Source organism: Schistocerca nitens, chromosome 4, assembly GCF_023898315.1.
Source record: "Schistocerca nitens isolate TAMUIC-IGC-003100 chromosome 4, iqSchNite1.1, whole genome shotgun sequence".
NCBI classification, from domain to species: domain Eukaryota; kingdom Metazoa; phylum Arthropoda; class Insecta; order Orthoptera; family Acrididae; genus Schistocerca; species Schistocerca nitens.
Genome location: NC_064617.1, coordinates 744945937 through 744965979, shown reverse-complemented (window position 1 = coordinate 744965979; position 20043 = coordinate 744945937). Strand labels below are relative to the sequence as shown.

The following is a 20043-nucleotide window of genomic DNA, read 5'->3' as shown; positions in this document are numbered from 1 at the left end:
TGGAAATAAAACACTGACGAAAGATATTTTTACATATTGTTCGCAAGGCATGTTATAATATTCATTAGTGTAGTGAATATTTATCTTAAGCATTTGGATCATTATTTGCTTACACATACAGTATTCACAAAGGCACTTGTTTCCTTGTACCACTATTTTTATTTGAGTGTACTATCAAAGCATCTGAAGAAATTCCCTGATTTCCCTCCCATTTTTACATTTAATACCTTGTCTTCATACTTTTCGTGATGTGAATATATCTCCCATTATTCCAACAAGTCCGTTTTATGACCTTTCTTTAGTCGGTAACATTTTGAAATTTTCATTTAGTGGTCTACCGTTAAGCGGTAGGTATGAGAATGGACCGAGCTGAAAACTTACATTCAGTTCCACAGCAAAGTGTACGCCGTTATCTGTATGAATTAATATATAATGAATTAATATATAATTACATTAAAACACATGTTATTACTAATTGCACAGTTACCTAGTATTAATCTAATCCCCACCATTATCAATTATAGCTTGGACCTTTGTCCTCTCTGCGGCAAATCATCCAACATCTTAATATCGTTTGACCCACTTCGCAACGAATGTCTGTGACTTTCTTAGAATTATAGTAGCAGTCCCATATGAAAGCTTTGGTCCCTTTGGATGATTTAAAAGGGTACACTGCCTCGTGACAGTTCAGAACTTTTGCATTATAGATTACAAATTAGAGACCACTACCAGAGATGTCGCTGCGGACGTTGCATTTAAAATTATGGCGTACACTTTCTTGTGGAACTGACTATTTTATATCTAAACAGTACACACAGTATCCTTTCCAAGCATTGGTTGTTGTCGAATTTGTATCTAATAAGTCCTCTCTAGAGCATTAATGAGACTGTAGCAGGAATTGTGAAACACCTAGTATAACAAAGCCTCCTTATATCCTATTAAACACAAGCCACTTTTATACATAATTCTCTGTTATGAATATTGCCGTTTCATTACCATACATTAGAAAGTTAACAACGGATTTTAATCAGTTGTTTTCTTTCCAATCTCCCAGAAGCACACATACAATTTCGATCGTTGGCAGTGGGTGCTAGTGAACATTGTATACATTCTGTACAATACACAAGCCTTTGCAAGAGAACATTTTCTAGCGATTTTTTAAAGCGATGTTCGCAACAGTCTGAGAAAACTTATCTCAGAATTCCCAGAGCTTGTGTCCCCTTTCGTTGTTTTCTGAATGAGCTAATTTTCCAATAATAGTGCAATGTTTTCCGCTCTGTTTTAGGCGTACTACCTTCCATGTGATTTTTCACCGTGTCTCGTTTATTTTATCTGTTCCTCAATTTATCTACATGTTTTATAAATTTTATCATGAGCTTGCGGTGTTTGCATCTAAGCGTTTAGAGTTGTGCGTGCTATTGTTTTCATTTCTGACCGCAGAAGAATAAATGTATCAGTATGTTAATCTTAGTAACTCACTCTTTTACCTACTTCCCTAGGGCAAAACCCAATTACACTATGTGCTGATGCCATCTAAAATTTACATCATACTGCCAGACCAAAAATATTTGACTTCTTACAAAAGTTTCACATCATTAATTCCTGCTCAACACAGTACAAGGATTTCTATCTTCAGACATTTTAACATTTAAACTTGTTTTTCTGATTTGTGTAATGTAATTTTCTTTAACTTGTCGCAAATGACAATTTTATTTGTTAGAAATCTCGCGGTACCCGTCAAAAAGCTTATTATTTCAAGAAAAGTATATAAGCCAAGAGAGAAGTATATAAGCTAATCCCAAAACACCATTTGCTTGTTCGGAAAGCCAATCGATTTACCAAGTAAATCGGATTTGTGTGCATTATGTGGCCTGCCTAAAACAGATCACCCGACCCAGTTAACGACGCATTAAGTGTTTAAACTCTGTTAACTTTTAATCAGAATAACAGTGGCAGAAAAAATTGGATTATATCAGCTGATTAGGTTCGAGTGACTTTCCAAATGAAGCTTCAGAGATACCTTGTTCACTTTCAGTCAATAGAACAGGAACAGCAAATATTTGATTTCCTTCGTCGTAATTTAATACTACTTCAGTGTAATGAAGAAAAATGAAAATATTGGATTTGTACAACGTGTTAATCATTAGAAAGTTGCAACGTTGCCTCCGTAATATTTTGCTATGAAGGACTATAAGACATAAATTACCAAACGACTACGAAAATTATTGATTATAAAGACTGCTGAGCTGTATGCCGTGAAGGAATGAAGTGACCTGCTATATTTCTTTAAAGAAATTTTTTACTGTCAGATACGTCTTTGGGATTTGTCCATCATCGACACGTCTTTGGGTTTTGTTCATCTTTAACACGTCATCAACAGGTCGAGATCCTTTGATGGATAAAGGCCTCTTCCGTGAAGCGCGTCCACGTTCCTTTTGTTGTTTAATCTCGTCTGTTCGCCTTACATCAGGTGAAAGCCTCGATCTTATCACGTGACTTGTAATATAACACTGAATTTTCTTCGACCATCTGTTATGCATGCATCTAGCTACATGTCCCTCCCAGCTACATTTCACTATCATTACAACCGCAATTACATCTCTCACTTCAGTCTGTTTTCTGATCAGTCGATTTATTTTCCAGGCTGTTCTACCAATTATCACAATGAATCGCTCCATTGCCCAATGGGAAACCCATAGTTGTTTTTTTCATGTCGAGTAAGGAACAAGGACTACCAAACGCCCTAAGCGAGTGAAACAGTGAAACCGACGTTAATAATTTTTATGAATTAGAATACTCCATTTCATCGTTCTGTGCCAAAGCAGTAGGCTCACTCAGTAAGAATTTCCGAACTATTCATGATGTTAAGCCTTCAGCCCTAAGACGAGGAAATAGTAATTAACCTGAGTTAGTGACGTCAGTTTGGTGTTAAATAATGGAACTCTTCCAAAGATCAGATCTGGTGGCTGACATTTAAAAGTGAAAAGTACATTATGAACATCTGCATCGACTGGAAAACAAAATCCATGAGGAAGAACTCTTCTCAGTAAAAAGTTGTACATTATACACTAAACTGCGCAAAAACTAAAAGACACCATGCTTCAAAACTTCTCTCTAATATCTAATGTACACCGTAGTCATTTCACATATGCGGCGATGTCAAAGATTTTTAAACAGGAAAACCTCGATAGCGTTTCTAAAACAGTGTGGAGATTATAATGGTGCTGGCGTAAGTTGGAAGTCCATCAGTGTAGGTATTTTTACTCACAGGTCCAGCTGTGGTATGACAGGAGCCCATGACCCATCATGTACACAGTTGTAGAAGTGCAGCGTTGCGCCATGGCATCACCGACCCAGTGCTGTGGTAGACTTCTGCTTTGCAGAATGTCATACCTGCATTACATTTACTAGTCAGATGCAGGATTTCTTCAAAGACATGCCTGGACACCCATTGCCTTGTTGCGAAGTCTTGCCTGCAGCTGATACCACAACATAGAAATGGTTTTCACTTCAGAATACAGTTGAGGGTGCTCTAGTTTGTTGCTTAAAAAGACAGTACGATTGTAAGTTAGAAGTCATTAGGACGCAGCTGCGGAATTTTCGTCGTATAATTACTGTAATTATTTCTCAAATCATAGAAGGTGTGAGTTTTAGCAGAAACTGGTTGTCACAGCAGGTAAACTGTTAGACATTGAGTTGAGGAGAGTAGTGGGATTCGTGGAGTTTATGGTCCAGAAGACGTTGCCGTTTGTATACAGAACGAGGTAAATGGAGAGGGGTTAGGCATATTGGCCATGTAAAGGATACACAAGAGTGGAGAAAGGGTTGAGTCTTGAGGCACACCTGTACTGATTGTCATGCGGGAATCGGAGTTATTTATGGTTATAAATAATAGGCAGTTGGGTCGAAGGCATACAATAAGGCACATTTAATTTACTGATAGTCATTCGTCTCGATATGATTGCGTAGGCTTCCGCAGTCAGAGTCAATTGATACAAAAGTTTTATGAGTGTGGTACAGTGTCATAGTTAATGTTCCGCTCCTCAATCGGTAGAAGTGGAAATCTTATAGGATCAGTTTGTTATCTGTCTGTCTGTCTGTCCGACTGTTAAGACCCCCTTTTCTCATGAATGGGTAGGTGTATCACGTTGAAATTTATGTCACATGCTAAGGTGTATGGTCCATTGGCGACATTAAGCCTTTAAGCTTCTAAGACAATGAACGCAAAGGATGTGGTCATTTACGCCAAATATTCTGAATCAAGCATATTCACTCATCAACACATGTAAGGTACTTCTCATTGGCCTAGAATCACTATATTTGAAAAGAAGCGAGGATTCACAGTAAAAATAAAGAAAAAATCCGAATATTTGTAATTTATACTTATATTCCACGAAAAAACATTTATTTACCATTTGTTGTGTGACTGTCTGTCTGTCCGTCTCATAAGACCCCTTCTCAGGAAGTTGAAAGGCGAAATTTATGTCACATATCAAGGCTTATCTTCCTTTAAAGATGTAAAAAATTTAAGCTTCCAAGTCAATGCAGTCATATGATGTGGCCATTTATGTCATATTGTTTGAAACACGCGAACTTACTCATCAAAGCCAGTACGATATTTCCTGTTGATCGGGATTCATATAAGTTGGCAAGAAAGAAGATTTCACAGTACCAGAAAAGGAAAAATCCGAAAATTATTAATTTGTAATTACATTGCACAAAAGGTAATTGGTATTGTTAATTAGCATAGCACTCCGGAATTAATAAAGTAAATGAAAAATAATAATAGCAAATACAAAATTACGCAACAAACTTAAAATTAAAACATTCTCGGAAGTCTGGGAGTTCCCAGAACCAGTATCTTCCAAATGTTGACATCAGTAACAGAGAGAAATGGTCGATATTCTCTATTCCTGGGATGGATGAACTAACAATATACGTAATTAAGCTTTTACGGGACCCTCAGAGTGCGAGTCCTACTAGTGCTTGGCCAATTGTTTTCTTTTTTTACATTATGTTATGGTACTGTACTCAGAAATCTTTGTCGTCAACTTTCATCTGGGATTGAATGGAAGATCGGAATGCCTTATGTGACCATATGCTTTCTCATGGTCAAGAGACCCGAGATAAAAGACTGCGTTGTCGGAAGAATTGGTATAGTCCTCTGTTTGATGAAATTTAACGTTATCACCCAAACTGCAGCTCTTAGTGAAACTCATCCGTTGCACGTAGCAGGTTGACAGGTTAATAATGAAAACAAATTTCCCGCATGATCGTCATGAATATTTTATGAATAAAACCATCTACATCGCTAAATAAAATTTCTTTTTGTGTTACAAAGTTTCGGCATGTGCAGTTATCATCGCCGGACGGGGTAGCAGCTCGGTCTCGGGTGCCTTGCCACGGTTCGCGCGGCTCCCCCGTGGGAGGTTCGAGTCCTCCCTCGGGCATGGGTGTGTGTGTTATCCATAGCTTAAGTTAGTTTCAGTTAGATTAAGTACTGTGTAAGCCTAGGGACCGATGAATCAGCAGTTTGGTCCAATAGGAACTTTCCACAAATTTCCAAAGAATCAGGTATCCTCAGACATAAGAAAATTATTGTTGATATTGTAACTAAAACTTGTTTTGAAAGTTCAAAGTTTTTTATGATTATCTTGTTAAGCAGCTGATCTGATAGAATTACCCTTTCCTGCAGACATATGAGTGTCAACTTTATCTTTGACTAGGACGGAAGCTGAAGCAATGAATTAAGATTTTTGCCAGAGCTGGGACTTGAGGCCCGGTGTGCTGTTTACTGGGCAGACGTGTTAACCATTACACTACCGTAGCAGTGTCGCTAACAGACCTGCAAGGACTGCACAAGTACAACGCCATAACAGGAATCTGAAGGAGTTAATTGAAGTACTGGTAGGGAACGCATTGGCTTGGGGAAGTCCGTGCAGCTGTTTCTCCCAGAATAGTACAGTGGTGTCGTGCTTAGCATATCTGTCTATTAATCAGGACACCTGGCTACAAGTCTTACCTGTGGCAAAAATTTAATTCATTTCTTCAGCTTCTGTCCTTGCTAAACGATGTTCAGCATCATAATTAATAAATTACTTTTGAAAGCATTATGGGAACAGCAGTGATCAATGTATTATAAATAATTACTATTAAAAACAGTCTTGATCACGATTTATTTAACAAGGTGACCGGTTTCGACCTCTACTGTGGTCATCTTCAGACCATTGGGTAGGAACCTCTTTCTGTTGGAGAATTCTCCAACAGAAAGAGGTTCCTACTCAATGGTCTGAAGATGACCACAGTAGAGGTCGAAACCGGTCACCTTGTTAAATAAATCGTGATCAAGACTGTTTTTAATAGTAATTAATCATAATTAATACATTAAAATTAATACTGGTGATGAATACTGTAGTATCATTGCCACAGATATTACTACAACGCCGCGCCAACACAAGGTTGGCAGCCCGTCGTCTGCCGAGCACAGTGCACTCTAGCGGGCTGTGCAGCTCGACGGAACTGGTGTGTGCCTCGTGCACTTCTTAGCTAGATTTGAACCTAGGCAGACGCACTTTCATAATCGGCCCTCAGCCAATTCTGTAACGCTTGCATTGATTCTCTGAGGAGGGCCAATCGGGCTTAGTCCCTGAGAATATGTTGTATTAGTTCATGGTATTTCACGTTACGAGATTGTCAGTTCATAGCCGCAGCTGCAGTCCTACAAACTACTGAAGATAAGTAATTTCATTGTACTATGTGTTTCTCGAATAATAATCATTCTCTCTAACAGTGTGTCGAACCGCATATTATTGCAACGTGGACTCCTTCAACTCCTAGCAACTCGGCCTCCTACTTATTTGCATTTAGTAACGAGCTGAAAACACCCACGCGTGAGACACAATAAATATTGTTTCGCAAGTTCAAGGTTTTTTGACATCTGATGAGGCAGATGCTGAAACGTCGAAATAAATAAGGACATATTATCTAGCGACGACAACGGTTTTATTGTTAAAGTGTGGCAGGAGTCAGCAGCAGATAGCGCGTTTGCAGGTGCCGGCGGCAGCGGCGGCGGCGGCGCGTCTCCGCAGCGCGGCCTGGTGGTGCAGGGCGGCGTGACGCTGGAGCACGGGGGCGGCGGGGGAGGTGGCGGCATCGCCACGATCGCGCAGCCCGCCTCGGCGCCCGTCGCCATCCCCATCGTGACGTGCGACCTCGCGTCCGACCTCAGCATCAGCGACAACGCGCCCGACAACGGCGACTCCGCGGCCGACGGCGGCCAGGCCTCTGCCACCTGCTACCTGCAGGCGCCCGCCAAGGACACCCTCAGGGTAAGCAGCGCGGCTCTGCACTTCTGCCGACTCGCTTACGTTTGTACGTAACTGGAAGGCTCAGCAGCAGAGGTCGACTACTGTAACTAATGAAATCCACCACACTGCCAAGCCACCGTCCTTCATCTACATACACACACAGGGCGTGCCAGATGTGTTTGCCCCCAAATCTTGAAAAACGGTAAATGAAACCAATAATTATTTAGATAGGTAAACGTAACAAATATTACTCTCTCTTTGGAATTATGCAAAAATAATTTTAGAGGTCTAACAGCAACAGTCAAAATTCCATATGGTGAATGAAATCTATCTGGAGTTTTCCCGGCGTATTTCCAATTTCAACAGTTCTCGAGTATCTGACCGGATAGCGTCGTAATTTCTCCACAATATTTCGGCAGACGTACCCGCTGCCATCTTAAGGTGGTTCCTGACGAATGCTGTGCTGACTCACTCACTCACTCGCTATATTGACGGGCCTGCCTTGGCCCAAAGTATAGGAGTTTAAACTTGGATAATCTGTTCCTCCTGAATCCCCTCTGTTGGGAATGTTTTTCTTCTCGGTTAGGATTGGCCTCTGGTTTCTGTAGATGAAGAATTATCTGCCGGCTGATTTCGGCGGCTTCTTATTCTTCTTTTTCTTGCTGCTTCCTGGCTGCCCGAATTCTATTTTCTTCATCCGGGAGAAGTCCACTGGCGGCGTCTGTTGCTGGATGTGCGTGACTGCTTGGTGAGTCATGTACCGCCAGTCCTCGTCGGTGAAGATCGGGTGCTTGTTTATCAGCACCAGATCTCCATGCCTGACGGGTTCCCTCCCGTGCAGCCTCTGGTTCAAGGGTTCGCACCCCCAGTGGAATGGATAAGGTTTATGAGATAGGGGAGGTATGCTGTCTACCATGAAAGGGTAAGGATGATCACGATGGGGGTAGCTACCGTCGCGCAGGGAATCTGCGATCTTGGTGAGCACCTCCCTCACACAGTTCTTGTTGGGGAGGGGAAGGCACTCGAACGGGTCGTCTTCTTCTTCTCCCTCGGTTTCCATCGGCACTTCCTGTGTCGTCTGCGTTTCCGCAGGAACAGGAGTGACGACTGCTTCCGAGGGGGCCGTCTCCTTGTTGTCGGCGGTTTTCCCCGACTGCATGACCACCTCCCTAGCAACCTGCGTTGCCGCGTCGGCCAGAGAGGCGGTCGTTTGTGTAGCCGCGTCTACCCGCGTACTGGTGGGGGTCTGTGCCACGTCCGGCGTCGTGCGGGACGCGAGATACAAGGCGACCCTTAGTTGAATCACCAGCTGGCGCGTCTCTTCGAGTTCCGCTCTCAGGGCCGCTCTCTCCTCCGCCGTGGAGGATTGGAGCGCGGTGATTGCGTCCTCGTTGGCTTCCCGCAGTGCTTGGCGGAAGGCGTCCACGTCGTTTTGGTGGCGCAGCCCGCTTCCCCTACCAAGGTAGGAGGGCGGGGTGTCCACCTTTTCTTCTTGTTGGGCCACTCTTCGTGTGTGGTGGCCAACATCCGCTGCTTCCACGTCTTCAGATAGCTGCAGCTGCGCGCGTTTGTGGCGTGCGAGCCACCGCAATTTACGCACAACGCTGCAGTACCCCTCGGTTTGGTGCAGTTGCGTGTGTCGTGCGGTTTCCCACACTTAAAACACGCAACCACGCCGTCGCATTCCCTGGCTATGTGTCCCAGCTTTTGACACTTATAGCACTGTAATTGTGCCACAGGCTTCCGCTTCTTCTTCTTGTTGCCGCAACCGTTGCTCCCGACTGCGTTTAGCAGGAGCTCAATAGCAGCAGCAATATTGCCTCTTCCTCCATTCCTACTTCTCGGCATGGCGTTGGGCTAGTGGCTTTGGCGTGCGCGAGCGACGGTAACGAAGTGAGCCGCAGCGAGTCGAGCAGCGGAGTGAATGCTTTGCTAATCCCCTCGGCGCCCTATATATACTAGCCGCTACCCCCTCCACCGTTCCTCTCCTGGTGTCTTCGGTCCGACCGGCGCTGCGGCTACTGGAGGTGGTGGGGGAAGCGGCGCCTGGGTCTGAACTGGGGTCCGCAGTCTCCCTGCTGCCGCCGTCGAAGGCGGTCCTCGATCTCAGGGACCGCATCTTTCTCTCCAGGCTCAGTGCAAGGTTCCAAGCCTAAGTTGAAGGCTGCTGTCTTCATTAATTAGGTCGTCCTGTAGTCGGATTTCGATGGCCTCTTTAGTAACGCAGTCCCAGAAGAAGGAGGATTGACAGAGTATTTTTGGTTTTTCATAGTCCATAGTATGGCCAGTCTTTATATAATGGTTAGCCACGGCTGATTTAGTTGCCTGGCGTAATTCGGTATGGCGCTTGTGTTCGCTGCACTTCTCTTCTACAGTGCGGACTGTCTCCCCAATGTATGATTTTACGCAGTGACAGGGAATTTGATAAATGCCTGGTTTTCTAAGGCCTAGGTCATCTTTCACTGAACCCAGTCGAGTCAAGGTTTTTGCAGGGGGTCGGAATACACATTTCACATTGTGTTTCCCCAGGATTCTACCGATTTTTCTTGAGGTCTTTCCGACAAACGGAATGCACGCCAATGACCTGTGTTCTTCTATTTCTTCTTCTTGTTCTCTTGGCGCAGTCTGTCTGAGTGTGTGGCTTATTTGTTTCTGGTTGTACCCATTTTTCCGAAATGTTGTCTCGAGGTGCTGTAGTTCTGCTGGAAGGCTCTCCTGATCGCAGATTGATCGTTCCCTGTGAACAAGTGTGCGCGAAACGCCTTCACGCTGGGAGTTGTGGTGGCAACTGAAGGCATTTAGGTACAAATCGGTGTGTGTAGGTTTTCTGTATACACTGTGTCCCAGCTTGCCGTCAGGTTTCCGTTTCACCAGGACGTCAAGAAACGGTAGGGCACCATCCTGGTCCACCTCCATCGTGAACTGTATGTTGGGGTGCAGCGAGTTGAGGTGTTCGAGAAATTCATTTAAGCTGTCCCGTCCATGTGGCCTAACCACGAACGTGTCATCCACGTAGATGAAGAAACAAGTTGGTTTTTGTTTGGCTTGTTCTAGTGTCTTCTCCAGTTGGCTACAACAGGTGAAAGCGGGCTCCCATGGCGACGCCATCTGTATGTTCATAATAATTTCCATCGAACAGGAAGTATGTACAGGTGAGCACGAACTCGAAGAGCCTTGTTAGGTTGTTGTCGAATTTCTTGCTTATCAGAGCGATGGAATCTTTCAGTGGTACCCTAGTGAAGAGGGACACTACGTGGAATCTCACTAGCAAGTCGCTATCCTGGAGCCGAAGATGGCAGAGTGTGCGTCTGCCGAAATATTGTGGAGAAATTACGACGCTGCCCGGTCGGATACCCGAGAACTGTTCAAATCGTGAATAAAATCATCCGCATCAACTTGTAAAATACTTTTATTAAAATTCACTACCGGTTCGGCAACAACACAGATCCATCTCCAGGTGATGTGTATAATAAATTAAAAGATTACAGAATTGCAATGGTTTTAAGAAAGAGAAGCGCCGTATATCAATGAGATGGTTCAAATGGCTCTGAGCACTATGGGACTCAACTGCTGAGGTCATAAGTCCCCTAAAACTTAGAACTACTTAAACCTAACTAACCTAAGGACAACACACACATCCATGCCCGAGGCAGGATTCGAACCTGCGACCGTAGCGGTCGCGCGGTTCCAGTCTGTAGCGCCAGAACCGCTCGGCCACCAGCGGCCGGCTATCAATGAGATCTGAGTACTCACTGATTTGGAAAATGCCATGGCGCAGCAATGTGATTGCTTAGAGGTAAGTTTCATAGGTGACTGCCTAGATGAAACCGATAGGACAGTATAACTGGTTGTCCATGATTAAACGTATTGGCATCGCACGGCACCTGTAAGTGATTGAAAGCTGGATATACCTTTTTAAATATCTAAATCCCTTCTAATTATGGGACCAACTAAAAACTCCACACTAACGTCTCTTAATCTCGACAGATAAGTGTAACAGCGCTTTGAATGTTTCATTATACCGTAGGCAGCACAGAATTGTGCGCGTCACCAGCATAAATCATACTGATGGGTCGCTGTTCCGAGCGATGTGTGCGAGAGGGCGCTGGCGCGGGTCTCTGAGCAATGTAACGCAATCTTTAACAAGAAAAGTGGGGGCTGGCTTTACAGCGCTTGAAATTTACGTACTATTACGTGTTATGTGGCCATTGCGACTTTTTTAAACGATAAAACGCTTAAGAATTTCTAAATACAAATGAACACCACCCTGAAAAAACTTATAACATGAATTTTTGAACGCTACATTGCACTATTCTTAGAACCAGCAAGCGTACAGCGTATCAATACTATGTCAAAGAACTTTTTTACGTCCAGTTAAGACCACTGAGAACAAAATACAATCTCAGTCTTACGAAAACTGATGTGAAACTGGTAGCGGCATTTTAATTAAATTATTTTAACAGACAATACGAAAGATTTTATTCATCACTTCGAAAATAGTTTTGTTTTCCAAAGCGATATGGTAACAACTAATAACCTTTTAAGTAGACAACTTTTTCCTGTCATGAATCTGACGTATATAATTCAACTCTGTACAAATCAATTTAAATCTAAATTCCATCCATATTTGCTGGGAACCTACGCATATTCAAAGCGTTGTGGATAGATGCAACATGCTGTACATAAATGGCTGTATTCAGATAATTGTTCTGGAGACAGTGTGTTCACTGAAGTGAAATATTCAAACGAATGCACAAATCTTCTGACTGTACTACTCAGTGCGCCTTCTGAACGACCTACGAACGAGATGTAAACTTGCTGGTATCACGGAGCGATAAGCTTCTTCGATGCGCTGTTATTCGATTATATTGTGGAGTAATGATTTTATTCATAGATGTTATTTTCTCAGTGACTGTGGTGTGTACCTCAGAACAAAATTCATCGTCAATGGCACAATTACGAAATTTATATAGGTTTACCGGTTTTAGTGGATTTATCTGTCCTCCTCAGAAGCCTACAAAATTTGGGATATTATCAATCATTAGAACTTGACCATACATGTATATAAAGTATATTACAAAAATTTAATTATTATTGGTGTAGTAGATATTCCGACATTTTAGAAGGTACCCCTACACCGCATATATAAAATAGGCCGGAATGAACAGACAAATGTCTGATGTGCGACGGACATTGACTTGGAACAAACATGGCACATACGTCTATCATTTATGTTGACATACTGCTCACGCTCGGCGAATTCCCACGCGGTGCTAGCGAAGCTGCCATAGTGTTTGGAATCAGATAGCCTGATCGAAGAACTTCATCACTCCTTACGTTCTTACGTGCTGAGTAATTGCTTCTGCTTCGAGATACATGAAGTTTGAGAAGGCACGTCTGGGACAGACGAAGACCAGCAAGAACTTCGTTTATGGACATGTTTCTTTTTAGCCCCAATAGCCCAAGATCCTTATGTAAGCTTACGAGCAGCTGCTGCAGTGACAGGCATCAGCCTTGCACTTGCGTAGCGAATAGTAAGCCGTCCCAAGTTTCATCTGTACTCCTGCCAGTGATACAGTTGTTGTACGGCAAATATTTCAGACAGAGAGCTACTTTATGTGAATGGCTACTTTCAGGAACGGTTACCATATTCGCCTTATTTAGCACCAGTACATTTCGTTTTGTTGTAATATCTAAGTAATAGTATATTTGTCTGAAATCAGGTCCCTGTAAACATTCAACATTTTAAGGTTGGATGCAGCGTGGTATACCGGGTGATCAAAAGGTCAGTATAAATTTTAAAAATGAATAAATCACGGAATAATGTAGATAGATAGGTACAAATTGACACACATGCTTGGAATGACATGGGGGTTCATTAGAACCAAAAAAATGCAAAAGTTCAAAAAATGTGCGACAGATGGCGGTTCATCTTATCAGAATAGCAATCATTAGCATAACAAAGTAAGACAAAGCAAAGATGATGTTCTTTACAGGAAATGCTCAATATGTTCACCATCATTCCTCAACAATAGCTGTAGTCGAGGAATAATGTTGTGAACAGCACTGTAAAGCATGTCCGGAGTTATGGTGAGGCATTGGCGTCGGATGTTGTCTTTCAGCATCCCTTCAGATGTCGGTCGATCACGATACACTTGCGACTTCAGGTACCCCCAAAGCCAATAATCGCACGGACTGACGTCTGGGGACCTGGGAGGCAAAGCATGACGAAAGTGGCGGCTGAGCACACGATCATCACCAAACGACGAGCGCAAGAGATCTTTCACGCGTCTACCAATATGGGGTGGAGCGCCATCCTGCATAAATATCGTACGTTCCAGAAGGTGTTTATCAGCCAGGCTGGGGATGATGCGATTCTGTAACATATCGGCGTACCTCTCACCCGTCACGGTAGCAGTTTTGCTGTCCAGCGCCATCTGTCGGACATTTTGTGAACTTTTTTTTTCTAATAAAACCTCATGTCATTCCGAGCATGTGTGTCAAATTTTACCTCTCTATCTACATTATTCCGTGGTTTATTAAGTTTTCAAATTTATACTGACTTTTTGATCACCCAGTACATTATTGACCATGTTCAGATGGGATGGACACTCTGATGTGGAATGTTCATTTAAATGAAAATGAAACAAGTGCCCATTTTCATGAACACACACCTCACTGCACCTTCTACAGGACCTTCCTCTTAAATTCCACGTATGTAATGCATCCCATGTTATTCATAACTTCGTGCGTGAATGAAATCGTTGGTCGTCCTCGGCGATTCCTTCCCTCAATAGCTCCTTCTGCTATTGTCGGTTGTTGTGTCTTATAATGTATCCTAAGAGTTCTTCTCTTCTTGTTTGAGTGTGCGTCCATACAGATCTGGTTTCTTGTACTCTTCTCAATACCGCTTCATTCGTAACTCTGTCTCTCCGGCTGACCTTCATCATCCTTCTGAAGCGCCATATCTCCAGAGCTTCTAGCCATCTTCGCTCTGTTTTCCTATTGTTAAATTTTCACGCCTATAAAGGGGTACGTCCCAAAATTTAGTGTACAGACTGACATTCTTGTTGGTGAGTAAGTTCTTTCTCAAAATAAATGCAATTTTTGCTTCCTGAGCTGTGCTCACAACTGATTTTTGGCTTCTGCAACCTAGTGTGATCCTGCTTCCCACATAGGTAACATCCTCTGTCACTTCAAGCCCCTCTAATTCTTGAAGGTTGATATACAGGGTGGTTATAATTAAAGAGCTTCTCTCGGAGATCCTGTGATGGTTGTAATTACAGTATGGCAGCGAAATTTGGTAGATACGCTAAGGCATTAATGCGGAACCGATTTATTCTGGAGGAAAATTAGTTCCAAATTCGGCCGGCAGGTGGATACCTGGTGCTATAGACTACTTTTGTGACGGAATGACATCCACGCTGTCATATGGCAATCCATAACGTGAGTTAACAGTGTGGTGATCGAGAAGCGAGAGTGTGCGGTGTCAGTGAAATTGTTTTAGGTGAATGGCGGCAATTACGATAGTGCATAGACAGAGTACGAGTGACTGAAGATCTGAGGGGAGGCCTGAGTTGACTAATTGTTTTAAAGAAGATGATAATGAATTTCGAAAACGTGGTTAAACTTGGTGTTGCACCTGGAAAAGGCAGGCGTCTTCTCCCGGTGGAAGTTATTGACGAGGTTGCTGTTGTTGAAACTGACCATGCAGCCCATGCCCCGGGTGCTGCCAGAGCTCTTGCAATGTCACGAGAATTGTCCATCCCAATGTCAACAATACGGAAAGTTTTGTGCTCAAATTTTACGCTTGTCCCGCAAAAGAACCAGACAGAGCATCACAGGAAACCTCATGATTCTCAGCAACCTCTGAATTTTCTGTTCGTTTTCTGGCACGTATCTAAGTTGATGAAATGTTTTTGGGCAATATTCTACGGAGTGGCGAAGTATATTTTACACTATAGAGTGCAATCAGTACGCGGAACTGCCAAATTTATGGTACTGTAAAACCGCATGTTGTGCAAGAAGAGCCATTGCACTCCCTCATGTGGCTGTGTTGTGTGGATTCACAAGTCCTTCTATTTCTGTTTCGTTCTTCTTTGAAGACAGCACACCCAGAGGACCTGACAGATGTACTGTGATGTCTACACGCTACTGATATCTCCGTGTACAGCATGTGATTCATGCTTTGCAAGTGCTCAACTGTGTAGGAACCACTGTTTTCATGCAAGGTGGGGCAACATCTCATGTTGCTCACCTAGTGCAGCTTTTCACAAACGTGTTACCCCCAGAGGTTTGCGAGCGGTTCTAGGCGCTACAGTCTGGAACCGCGCGACCGCTACGGTCGCAGGTTCGAATCCTGCCTCGGGCATGGGTGTGTGTGATGTCCTTAGGTTAGTTATGTTTAAGTAGTTCTAAGTTCTAGGGGGCTGATGACCACAGCAGCTAAGTCCCATAGTGCTCAGAGCCATTTGAACCATTTGAACCCAGAGGTTTCCCAGATGCATGGCCTGCAAGATCACTTGATCTGAATCAATGTGACTTTTGGCTCTGCGGATATCTAAAATGTTGCTTTTGACCTGATCTGAAGGCCAGTATACAGGAACACGTTACTCAGATTCCACCATAACTGCTACGAGCACCTGTAGATCACGTCATTTAACGGATGCAGCTTCTCGTTGACGTCTCCTGTGCTTGTACTCGACAAATTGCGTAAGCAGCGGTTAACAATAAAATCAAAATAATTTCTTTCTCAATTCTTTTACCTTTTCTGTCTCCATCCCGGTCCTAATTAATTACACATGAAAAAGATTCTATACGTATTTCTCCCGCTTACAGCGCCAGATATTCACATCGTGCCGAAAATGTATCCAGCATAAATAGGTTTGGCATTAACGTATTAGAATGTACACCAATTTACGGAGCGATATGATAATTACAGCCTACACTGTCTCTCTGTAAGCAGCTACACTTGAATTGTAACCACCAAGTACTTAATATGGAAGACTTTTTTTATATGTCTTACGCTGGATTTTTCTGTTACCATAATAATTTCAGTAAATCTTTTGCATTGCTTTGAGGATCTTCTCTAGGCAGTTTTTCGTGTTGGTCTACTTATGTCTCCATGACCACAGCAATATCATCTGTGTAATGCAACATTTCTACCTTCTGCCAATGAACTTTCATCCACAGCTCAAGAGTTTCGTGACCTTGATCTATAGCTTCCTGGACGTTAGCACTGAATATAAGAGGAGAGAGTACAAAGCATTGTGTGACGCCTTTTCTAAATTGTGCTTCTTGTTTGTGATGAAGAATCCTATTCACAATCACTTTGTTCTTATAGAATCTATCAACTGCATGTCTTTATATTTTAGACTTTCTTTCTTCAGCACTTTCAGTATCTCTTTCCAGACAACATTAGTAGTACGTTAAAGCCGGTTCTGATGCACTTTTTATATCAAATTGGCGTGCTAATTAAAGAAAATGATCAATTAAACTAACATTCCCCCTCCCTTCCTCTTAGCCTATTGTTCTCCTAAGTTGTTTATGACCCTCTGAGGATAAACTGTCCTTCTGAGAACTCGCCCATCTCTCCCCCTACCAACCCCTTTGGAAAAAGGGATGCCGTTCCCAGCGCACTTTTGATACCAAATCAACTGAATAATTAATTTACTTGATCAATTAATTACCCCCATTCCCTCTGGGAAATCCCCAGCCTATCAGAGGGAGTCTTCTATTCCCTCCCCACCTCACTACTGGCGGAACGTTCACAAATCGGCGAGAAACTATAAGTGATGAATTCAAATTTTGGTGTTAAATTCATATGCTAATTAAATGGTTTTGCGGAGTGCATATTCTTTACTATAGAAAATAAATTTGCACATCAATGGTTTGCAAGGATGTAAGGTATTTCCTTTATTTTATCATCTTCAGGATACTGACACAGTTCATTAAATCACATTCGAAGATGTCCAACCCAGAATACTGGTGCAGTCTAGCTCCCCTCCTCCTCCTGTTGGTGGTAAATTCAAAATTTTGCGGGAAAATCCCTTTGGCTGTGAAATATTATTATTGAGAACTAGATAGCAGTTCTATCCAGTTTCATCAATAATTGCTGGATGCAGAGAGGATGTTTTCTCTATTAGTCTAGTGGTCAAGAGTTGCTCCAACCAGTCTAGCCAGTAGCGCTATGTGGGAAAGATAATAGGACAGCAAGCCAACAATGAAGTGCAAGGGAGTAACCTCCTGTCGGCCTACAAGTGAATAGCTGCTGGGAAGGACATAAGGAAGGGTAATGTTAGAACAACGACCCACTGTCCCGGCGTGGCTATAAATCTCTGCCTGTTATATGAAGGACTTCTGTAGCAACATCATTGGGGAATGAAACACACTTACACCTATTTACAAATTGCAAGTCTCATCCAAGCAAAAGGAAATATGGGAAACACGACGAATGATATATTCTACAGATGTACTCCTTCCTTACTATCTTACTTGAACACAGCATCTCAAGAAGAAACATCTTTCCAGTCACCTTCAGTCTAGTCCAGAGCCATCTACTAAGAGTATTGTGTATCTGAAGACTGGTCAGCAGAAATTTTCTTTGCAACCGCCATTCGCTACAGGCTTAAGCCGTGGCTATTCCTGCTAATAGCTGCGGCACAAAGTGAGACAAGCAGAAGCATCTTGGACATGTAATTCTAACTGCAGTTCCGCCCCGCTGTACCTGATCCAAATCGGAGATGCTGATTTGTCAATATACTTTAAATTTCTCACACAACATGTAGATTACTCCCTTTTATACAAGTTATTTTCGAAATAGAAGGAATCTGACCTTACACACATCTTCACATCTCTAATATATTGTTACATGGGGTGAAAATTCTGTGCAAGACTATGGCATAGGCTCTATTTCCTCTAAGTATTCTCACATATGGTAGAAAAATTTCTTCATCAGCTTAATATCTGCCACGTTCTGCATCACAGGACTAGTATATTAAACAAAATTTTGGCACATAACGGAGTGCTAATAGAAAGTTCTACCTGTATCACAGGATGCCTTCTCACCAATGGACTCCCTTAAAGAAATCAAATGCCTCATCATCTACGATGTCTCGAGAGTTAGCAGCACAGACGAATTCTAAATAACAGTTTTATGCTAGATATCGCTTTATAAATTCGGTAAAATAATTAATTTCATTACAATGGTCAACTCCCCTGTATAGTTGGGAGATTGAAATTCCTTTAAAAGATCTTGGCACAATGAGTAAATGCCTTATCACCACTTCAACTCACAAATCATATCTGCAGTATTCCCACCCTTGCTTCCATCCACCGAACGTCTCTTCATTGATATCAAATTGATTGATTAATTAATTAAATTGATTGTGAGAGTCCCTCTGCATTTTTCCCTGCAGTCAGACTACACTCACCAGGTAATCATTACAGACATATCCTTGACGTCCATGGAGTCTGCCTACAGGCTAGGTAGTCACTTCCTCTGATACAAAAATGGGTGGTAATCATCATAAGTATCTGAAGATATGCAATGCTAATGATGTTCTGACTCTCAGTTGCCTTGTCATGCTTGTAGAAGTAAGTCATTTAGATGGTTCAGATGGCTCTGAGAACTATGGGACTTAACATCTGAGGTCATCAGTCCCCTAGAGTTATAACTACTTAAACCTAACTAACCTAATGTCATCACACATATCCATGCCCGAGGCAGGATTCGAACCTGCGACCTTAGCAGTAGCGCGGTTCCGGACTGAAGCGCCTAGAACCGCTCTTCCACAACGGCCAGCTAAGTCATTTGGAATCCTGGTATACTGCTCAAAATCGAGTCCTGCTGAGACATTCCCGTCAATGGGGGCAGTAGAACGTTTCACTATATTCTCTACCACTGCGTCACCTCTGTCTCTGTCTCCGCCGCCGCCACCAAGTAGCGTGTGACCAGCTACCACATCTGCTACTAGGTAGCGAACTTCTGCCGGAGCGTCAGGGCTGTAACATTCCCTAACGACAACATCTATTCGCCATACGGCCAGCTGTTAATGATTCCACACCCGTAAAAGTTGTCCTACCAGTCTCAGAAGGACTGGACGCTTAGATGTTCTTACTCTCAGTTGCCTCGTCATGCTTGTGGAAGTAAGTCATTTAGATGGTTTAGATGGTTCTGAGAACTATGGGACTTAAAATCTGAGGTCATCAGTCCCATAGAACTACTTAAACTTGTGAACTTTTGGTTAAATTATCTGGCTGATGGCAAGTTTGTAAAATACAAAGATAATATAACATTCCACTTCGTTATCTTCACGAGAAATTTGGTTCACAACACGCGCGTGGCTGCTCACCGCCAAGTCCTTCGATATCACACAACGCGAAATTTTCCAAGTTGTTTCACTTCCTAGCTGCCTAAAGACCGAACGCCCTTTTCGCATCCGAACTATTGACTTTGGTGTCTCCAGCCGAACTGTCTGTTTTCGCGTCTCCATCCGAACTGTCCCCTTTTGTATCTCGACCAGAACTGCCCTCTGCCCGTCTCCGACCGCGTTTCCCTCGCCTCATCACATACATCCATGCCCGAGGCACGATTCGAACCTGCGAGGATGTTGAGCAACATGCTTCTCCTCATCCCTCCTGCCAACTGAAACGTTTTGAGATGTGTTTTCGCAATATCCCAGAAAGGATGAAATTGTGAGCAATAGAAATTCCTGCCTTCTGACCGCCTCATCAC

At 42.9% G+C, this 20043-nt stretch overlaps 1 protein-coding gene across 1 annotated transcript in view; it reads left to right on the top strand.

Moving 5' to 3' along the window:
- The window catches only part of LOC126252009 (alpha-2B adrenergic receptor-like), a 117018-nt gene that overhangs the window by 64989 nt on the left and 31986 nt on the right, over positions 1 to 20043 (top strand). Inside the window, exon 2 of the mRNA XM_049952793.1 lies at positions 7030 to 7340. Coding sequence (XP_049808750.1) covers positions 7030 to 7340 — 311 coding nt within the window. The remainder of the gene's footprint in view (positions 1 to 7029; positions 7341 to 20043) is intronic.